Below are 8,999 nucleotides of genomic sequence, written 5' to 3'. Positions count from 1 at the left end.
TGCACACACCCCTGCACCTACCTCTGCACACACCTTCTGAACATACCCTCTGTACACACCTCCTGCACACACCCTGTGTCTATCCCCTGCACACACCTTCTGAACATACCCTCTGCACACACCTCCTGCACACACCCCTGCACACACCTCTGCACACACCTTCTGAACATACCCTCTGCACACACCTCCTGCACACACCCCTGCACACACCTCTGCACACACCTTCTGAACATACCCTCTGCACACACCTCCTGCACACACCCCTGCACACACCTCTGCACACACCTTCTGAACATACCCTCTGCACACACCTCATGCACACACCCTGTGTCTATCCCCTGCACACACCTTCTGAACATACCCTCTGCACACACCTCCTGCACACACCCCTGCACACACCTCTGCACACACCTTCTGAACATACCCTCTGCACACACCTCCTGCACACACCCCTGCACACACCTCTGCACACACCTTCTGAACATACCCTCTGCACACACCCCCTGCACACACCCTGTGTCTATCCCCTGCACACACCCTGTGTCTATCCCCTGCACACACCCTCTGCACACCCCCTGCGCACACCCCCTGTATTAACCCTTGCACACACCCTGTATAAACCCCTGCACAGTTCCTATGTACACCCCCGTACGTACTCCCTGCACAGACCCTGTGTGCATTCTCTGCACAAACCTCCTGCACACACCCCAGAACAGGCCCAGCACGGTGGCTTATGGCTGACCGCCCCCTGGAGGCTCTCCCTGCGTTTACCCTGTGAGGTCCTTCCACAGAGCTTTCAAGGAAGACAGAGTTCAGCCTGTTGGGTGGGAAGACTTCAATTCCACTCAGGACATCCACTGTGTCACTGTGTCACTGTGGCCGAGCCCAGAGCCCCAGGGGTGTCCCCTCCCCACTTTCCTCCTGGTGATTAGGGGCACTGCAGATTAGACCAGGTCACTGGCCACGTCCCTGGTCTGTCACTGCCAGGTGTGTACAGGGGTGAACAGCCCACTCAGGATCCTTCGGGTTCCGTCCGCACAGGCCACGCCCCTCCGCCTCCCCGGCCGCGGCAAGGCCCCGCCCCTCTCGCCGCGCAGGGCCCGCCCCGCCCCGCCCCGCCCCGCCCCGCCGGGCTCTTGGGTCCACCGCGTAGGCCCCGCCCCTCTCTCTGCCCCGCCCGCGGCGCAAGCTCCACCCCGCCCCGCCGCGCAGGCGCCGTGGTGCGCGCTCCGTTTGAAACATGGCGCGGGCTGTCCCGCGGCTGGTGCTGAGTGAGGAAGCGATCCGCTCGAAGAGCGGCCTGGGGCCTCACCGCAACCTGGGTGCGCAGGCGGGCGGGGGTGCAAGCGTCAGGGTGGCGGGGGTGGGTGCCGAGCTTCCCGGGGCGGCCGCGCCTGGTTACCTGGGCGGCGGATCGTGGGCAGGCGGGTCCCTCTGCGCAGGCGCCGCGGGCGGCCGGAACGGTCGCGGGCTGGCGGGGCGCGCGTGCCCAGGTGAGGACCCCACCCCCCATGCCCAGGTGCAGCCCCCGCGTGCCCAGTTGAGGACCCCACCCCCATGCCCAGGTGCAGCCACCGCGTGCCCAGTTGAGGACCCCACCCCCCATGCCCAGGGGCGGCCCCCGCGTGCCCAGGTGAGGACCCCACCCCCCGTGCCCAGGTGCGGCCCCTGCGTGCCCAGGTGAGGACCCCAACCCCCATGCCCAGGTGCGGCCCCCGCGTGCCCAGGTGAGGACTCCACCCCCCCATGCCCAGGTGCAGCCCCCGCGTGCCCAGTTGAGGACCCCACCCCCCATGCCCAGGGGCGGCCCCCGCGTGCCCAGTTGAGGACCCCACCCCCCATGCCCAGGTACAGTCCCCGCGTGCCCAGTTGAGGACCCCACCCCCATGCCCAGGTGCAGCCCCCGCGTGCCCAGTTGAGGACCCCACCCCCATGCCCAGGTGCAGCCCCCGCGTGCCCAGTTGAGGACCCCACCCCCATGCCCAGGTGCAGCCACCGCGTGCCCAGTTGAGGACCCCACCCCCCATGCCCAGGGGCGGCCCCCGCGTGCCCAGGTGAGGACTCCACCCCCCATGCCCAGGTGCAGCCCCCGCGTGCCCAGGTGCGGCCCCTGCCCGCGTCCGTGTCCCGGGGTCCGGCTCCTGCCCGCCTGTCGGGTGGTCGTGGTTCCGTGACGGGGTTACATCGCCGAGAACGGGGAGTCCGCCCTGCTCTCCTGGAGCGTGGCCTGCCCTCCCGCTGGGGACCCCGCTCCTGGTTCTCCTGGGCCCACTCCGTGGTGGCTGCTGGCCTCGGACTTCTTGAGGGATGCTGGTGGCCGGTTTCCTTCTTTCTGGCCTGCTTTTGTCTGGTTTTGACGTCAGGGTGAAGCTGAGTTTATAAACTGTTGAGAAGTGTTGCCTTCTCTTCTGATGTTTACAAGAGGTTTTGTAGTTTGTGCTAATGAGCGTGTGCTTTGAATGTTTCTTGGAATTTTCCAGTGAAACCACATGGGCATGCAAATTTCTGTTTTTGAAGCTTTTAAATGACAAATTCTGTATCTGGTTGTTAGGAAACCGTTCATATTATCAGTTCACCTTGAGTCTTGGCTGTGTGTGATTTTGTGGAGTTGGCTCATTGGAGCTGACTTGTCGAGAATGTGTGTAGAGTTGTTCCTGGAGTTCTGTTATTAGCCTGTTGATGTCTGTGTGTGGTCTGCAGGTGTTACTGGGCCGACAGGTTCAATCAGGTGCTGCAGGGCCACAGGCAAATACACTGAGACTGGGGTGGGGGAGGGGGCGGCGGTTTGCAGCAGAGAAACCGTTTAATCCTGGCAGGAGCTCAGCAGGGAGGTGGAAGGAGGCCTTCATCCGTCTCCCCAAGGAGATCTGAGCTGGGTTTTTTTAAGGAACAGAATCGTGAGGGGCTGGAAAATTGGGGCTGTCAATTGTTGGCGGTAAAGGGCACGGAATCATCGGGATGATTAGATCCTGTGGAACCTGCATTGATCAAGTTCACCTGGAACATTCAACAATCTAGATCTAGTATCAGTTAGATCCTGTGGAAAGTGGATTCTTTGGTGAGTCTGTTTGTGGGGTCCTTAGACCAGCTGGCATCAGTCCCCAGGTCCCGAAAGAATATATCAAATGGAAAATTTAACGTTTTATAATGTTCAAGTTACTATATACAGAGTAGTTAAGGGGAACTATGACCTCATGACAGAGTCTGAGTGATCCTAAGGCAGTAGGTGCCACACAGCTCTGAGGTAATCCCTGAGAGGGCAGCTGACCTCGGGATGCACTGAGGCCCCCCTTCTTCCCTGCTTAGTGCTACAGGGTTTACAGGGATATCCCTCTTCTGTTCCTGATATTGATGATCTGTGTATTCTTTTTTAGTCTTGCTAGAGGTTTGTTAATGTTATTGATCTTTTCCAAGAACCAACTTTGGGTTTGATCAGTTTTTCTCCAGTGTTTTTCTAGTTTCAATTTCACTGATCTGCTTTTTATTTCCTTTTCTGCTTGCTTTGCATTTATGTTACGCTTTTTCTAGATTCTTGAGGCAAAAATGTAGATCATTGATTTGAGACTTTCTTCTTTTCTAATATAAATAGTGCCACAAATTTCCCTCTGAACGCTACTTTCACTGTATTCACAAGTTTTGTTATGTTGTATTTTAATTTTCATCCAGTTCAGAATATTTTAAGAATTTCCCTTGAGACTTCCTCTTTGACCTGTGGATTTTTAAGGAGTATGTTTTTAAGGTTCCATGCATTTGGAGATTTTCCTGTTATTTTTCTGTGTGATTCCATTATGGCCAGAACATAATCTGTATGATTTTAATTCTTTTAAATTTGTCAAGGTTTGCTTTATGGTCCAGCATCTGGGCTGTATTGGTGAATGTTCCAGGTGCACTTGAATGTGTATTCTGTTGCTGGTTGGAGTGTTATGTGAATACATAAATATCAATTAGATCCTCTTGGTTGATGGTATTGTTCAATTCTTCTGTATCCTTGCTGATTTTCTGTCTAGTAACTCAATTACTGAGAGAGGGGTCTTGAACCCTTTAGGGTAATTGTAGATTTTTCTATTTCTCTTTTCACTTTATGTGTTTTGAAGCTCTGTTATTTGTTGAATTACATATCTAGAATTTTTATATTTTCTTAATGAACTGACCCTTTTAATATATGTAGTCTTCCTCTTTTTTTTTTTTTTTTTTTGAGACAGAGTTTTGCTCTTGTTGCCCAGGCTGGAGTACAGTGGCGTGAACTGGACTCACTGCAACCTCTGCCTCCTGGGTTCACACGATTCTTCTGCCTCAGCTTCCCTAGTAGCTAGGATTACAGGCACCCTGCCACCACACCCAGCTAATTTTTGTATTTTTAGTAGAGACAGGGTTTCACCATGTTGTCCAGGCTGCTCTCAAACTCCTGACCTCAGGTGATCCACCCACCTCAGCCTCCCAAAGTCCTGGGATTACAGACGTGAGCCACCGCGCCCAGCCCTTGTTCCTCGTTTATTCACGTGAATTTTCTTTGTTGAGACATCTGTCTAGTTTGATGGGAGTAGCTGCTGCTGCTTTCCTTCAGTTGGTTTTTGCATGGCATATCTTTTGCTATCCATTTACTTTGAACTTTTAACCTACTTTTATTTTATATTTGAAATTAGTTTCTTGGTTCATTATTTTTATTCACTCTGCTAATCTCTGTCTTGTAGTAGTATTTTAGGCCATTTACATTTAATCTAATTGTTAAATATCAGGACTTAAGTGTGCCATTTTATTTTTTAATTGTTTCCTATGTTTTTTCTTCTGTTTCCCTTTTCCTGCCTCCTGTGACTTAGTTGAATATTTTCAGTATCTCATTTTGATTTATCTGTTATGTTTTGATGTATATCTCCTTGTATGGTTTTTATAGTGGTGGCTGTACAAATCACAATATGTATATGTAATTCAACACAGTTTACTTTTACAGACATTTTACCGCTTCTAAGCAAAATGTCCAAACCTTACCACCATTTAGGTCTCCATCCTCTTTACACTTTAGTTGTCTTAAGTATTTCCTCTACATATTTTGAGAACCATATTAATCATGTGAGTTTTAAAACTACCTAGCTTTTTGAATAACTCAGGAGGAAACATATTTATCCGCATGCTTACCTGTTCTGTTATTTTTTCTTCATTCCACCATGTTTCAGGTTTCTTTGGTCTTTATGTTTGAAGAACGTTCTTCAGCGATTGTCTTAGGGCAGGTCTGCTTGTGACCGGTTCTCTTAGTTTTTCTTTATAGTTTTCATCTGTCATCTCCATTCTGCTATTAAACTGCTCAAAAGATTTTTTGTTATTGTATTTTTCTTTAAAATTTCTATTTTTCTTCTTTATATCTTCTGTTTCTTTGCTAAGACTATTTTTTTTTTTTAATTTTTTTAATAGAGACAGGGTTTCACCAAGTTATCCAGGTTAGTCTGGAACTCCTGGCCTCAAGTGATCCCCCTGCTTCTGCCTCCCAAAGTGCTGGGATTACAGGTGTGAGCCACAGTGTCTGGCTGTGAGCTTCTACTACTACTACTACTACTACTACTACTACTACTACTACTACTTCTACTACTTTTTTTTTGAGACAGGGTCTCATCTCACTTTGTTGCCCAGGCTGGAGTGCAGTGGTGCAATGTCGGCTCACTGCAACCTCCACCTCCTGGGTTCAAATGATTCTCCTGCCTCAGCCTCCCGAGTAGCAGGGATTACATGCGTGTGCCAACATGCCCAGCTAATTTTTGTATTTTTAGTAGAGACGGGGTCTCACCATGTTGGCCAGACTGGTCTCAAACTCCTGGCCTCAACTGATCCACCCTCCTTGGCCTCCCAAAGTGCTAGGAATTCAGGCGTGAGCCACTGTGCTTGGCAGCGAGCTTCTACTTCTTGCAGAATGCCTCTGTCACAGGAAACCTAGTCCACGAGCGCTGTGACACTTCCTGAAATCTTGAGTGGGGTGGAGAGAGGAGGAGGATGTTTATTCAAAGTGTCTTAAGGTTCAGCACTGACGAGACAATACCCAACTCACTCTCAGTTTTGTTTGGGTCCCCTGACAATTGAGTTTCCATAATCTGGTCGGCTCAGAGACACCATCATGTGTGGTATATTCACAAATGCAGACAAAGGAAATTCTAGAAAGCCAGGGGTAAAAAAATCTCTCTCCTTTCTCATACACTTCTGTGACGTCTATGTGAGCTAAGGGGAGAAGAACAGAAGTTTCTCTGGGCCTTGGCATCTTGGGATCCCTTCTCCCATTTTCTAAAAACGGTTTCTCATGCCCGGCTAAGGAGGTGGTGGGGGAGGAGATCTACCTTCCCCTGCCCACCTCAGACAGTTCTAGGGAGATAGAGGTTTCACCACTTGGCCACTAGTCTCAATCGGATGGCTCCTTTTCCTGAGGCCATGCAATGTTCTGGAACCACAGGCCCCTCAGCCCCCCGTGGGAGCACAGAGGGCCAGGCTGTGCTTGGGCTTCTCACCCACAGCTACTTTTTTGGCCCGACTCTCAGGCAAGCCCTCATCACCATCAGGGTCTGCGGACAGTCTAGACTTGCCAGCCCAGCCCTTGAACTTGGAGAGGGAGGTGGGGCTTGGTAATGTCTTGTCCCCGGGGCACCCTGTCCTTGGAGCTGAGTCCTTGCCCGCAGCTGGTTCAGTTTGCAGGCACCGCCGTGGCGCTCTTTGTCCTTGCCCGCAGCTGGGTTCAGTTTGCAGGCACCGCTGTGGCGCTCTTCGTCCTTGCCCGCAGCTGGTTCAGTTTGCAGGCACCGCTGTGGCGCTCTTCGTCCTTGCCCGCAGCTGGTTCAGTTTGCAGGCACCGCCGTGGCGCTCTTCGTCCTTGCCCGCAGCTGGGTTCAGTTTGCAGGCACCGCCGTGGCGCTCTTCGTCCTTGCCCGCAGCTGGTTCAGTTTGCAGGCACCGCCGTGGCGCTCTTCGTCCTTGCCCGCAGCTGGGTTCAGTTTGCAGGCTCCGCCGTGGCGCTCTTCGTCCTTGCCCGCAGCTGGTTCAGTTTGCAGGCACCGCCGTGGCGCTCTTTGCTGGTGGGAATGGAGAGGCCTCACTGGCCTTCTTTGCCTTTTTCTTCTTTTTCTTCCTTTTGGTTCCAAGCAACACTCGGTCCCTGGTGATCTCACCTGACTTCTGCTTCTGGACCGCGGCTGCGCTGGTGGGGGTGGTGGCTACTCTCGCCACCTTCTTGGCTTGCTTTTGCAACTTCCTTTTCTTCTTTGCCTCCTTCACCGTGCCAGCGCTATGGATGGCTGCCTCCTGCAGGGTGTCAGAGGCCGACACAGCTGCCCCCCGGCACCGCCGCCACTCCTCGTTACTGTCCTCACTGCTGGAGCTGGAGGGCGGGCGCTTTCGGCGGGGTTGGGGCAACTCTTCCTTCTCAGGGCCTCCAGGGACAGACGTGAAGAAAAGGCAGAAACCGTCATCCTCTGAAGCGACTTTGTACCTGAGCTTTTGTTGGCTCCTTTGCTACTTCTGAGATGGCATGAAGCTGTCCCGCAAGCTGCCAGCTTCTTGGCTACGTGGGCTCGGAATTCGGGGGTGGTCTGAAGCTCGTTGCCATCTTGCTCATGCCCATCCACCTTAGGCCTGAGGCTCGGTTGAGAGGCTCACAGCCGGTTATCTGCAGCACCAGGGTTTTCACGGAACATCTTTGGCTGCTGTGCGGCGCGAGACTGTTGGGGTAACGGCAGGAGCACGGAGTCGACTGCAGCAATTGAGCTGGTGAGACGTGTGGACTCCAGAGAGACGCACCTTCAAGATGGAGGCTCTTGGCTTCGCTGCCCCGTGCGGCCGCGGCTCCGAGCCCCAGGCCGGCATTGCCCCTCGGGCACCGCGCCAGCTCCTCCGTCGCCGCTGCCGCTGCTGCTTTCCGAACCGCTCGCGGTGCCACTGGGCGCCGCCATCTTGAACTACCGCCGCGAAGACTTATTTTTTCTTTTGTCTCAAGCGTTTGTAGTTACAAGTATTTTTTATGACAGTCACTTTAAAGTCCTTGTTAGACGTGACTTCTGTGTCCTCTCTCGGTGATAGCTGTTGATCGACTGTTTTCTCGTTCAAATTGCCATTTTTCTGGTTCTTGGTCGTTTCTTAAATCGGATTGCGGACACGCTGGGCGTGACGTCACGAGACTCCGCTTCCTGTTTCAGTCCCCTCCCTCCGCGCTGGGCGCCGCCTCCGCCCGGACGGCCTCTGGCGGACCCTGCTGCCCGGGAGGGCGAAGGGCGCCACGTCGCTCCAGCCAGGCCAGGACCGTGGTCAGGGTCCATTCTCACGCCCCGGTGCTTGCTGCGGCACAAGGCCAGGTGGATGAAGGGTGTATGTGTGGGTGGGGGGAGGCTTGGTTGCAGTAGGTTGTGTGTGTGTGTGTCGGGGGGGTGGCTAGTTGCAATAGGGGGTGGATGTGGGTGTATGGTTTGGTCACAGTAGGGCTGATGTGAACAAGGCCAGGTGGACGAGGTGTGTGTGGGGGTGGGGGTGGGGGTGTGGTTTGGTCGCAGTAGGGCTGATGATGTGAAGAGAGCCTATGTGAAGGCTTTGACCTTCGTCCTTTGACCATGGAGAGCAGGCTGAGGGTTTTTGGCCCATTGGTGTGTCCGGGATGCTAGCCTGTGTGGCACCCAACAAAACCCCAGAGCCAATCCAGGGACTCAGTGCTGGGTTATTTCTCGAGTGCCGAGGCCCCTGGCTGGCTGGCCTTCTGTTCCCACCTTTCGGCCTCCCAATGCCTGTTTTGTATATTTTCCTCCAGGGTGGTGGGTCTAATATGTGGGAGGAGTAGAGTGAAATGTATCTCCTCCATCTTGCCTGGAACTGGGAGAGCTCCAACCCAAATTTAAACTTAAACCATATTCTGGCCGAGTGCAGTGGCTCACGCCTATAGTCCCTGTACTTTGGGAGGTCAAGACAGATAGATCACTTTAGGTAAGGAGTTCGAGACCAGCCCAACCAACATGGTGAAACCTGGTCTCTACTAAAAAATACAA

At 53.3% G+C, this 8,999-nt stretch overlaps 1 protein-coding gene and 1 pseudogene across 1 annotated transcript in view; one reads left to right on the top strand and one right to left on the bottom strand.

Moving 5' to 3' along the window:
• Positions 1–1,228: 1,228 nt before the first annotated feature.
• The window catches only part of CEP72 (centrosomal protein 72), a 52,516-nt gene continuing 44,745 nt past the window's right edge, over positions 1,229–8,999 (top strand). The window contains exon 1 of the mRNA XM_039471821.2: positions 1,229–1,322. Within this exon, the coding sequence (XP_039327755.1) occupies positions 1,241–1,322 (82 nt within the window). The 5' untranslated portion in view covers positions 1,229–1,240. The remainder of the gene's footprint in view (positions 1,323–8,999) is intronic.
• Positions 7,012–7,919, bottom strand: LOC101048650 (protein CUSTOS-like; annotated as a pseudogene).

The sequence above is a fragment of the Saimiri boliviensis genome, chromosome 1 (genome assembly GCF_048565385.1).
Source record: "Saimiri boliviensis isolate mSaiBol1 chromosome 1, mSaiBol1.pri, whole genome shotgun sequence".
NCBI lineage: Eukaryota > Metazoa > Chordata > Mammalia > Primates > Cebidae > Saimiri > Saimiri boliviensis.
The sequence above is the reverse complement of the archived record's forward strand: the minus strand, read 5'-3'. Positions and strand labels throughout refer to the sequence as shown.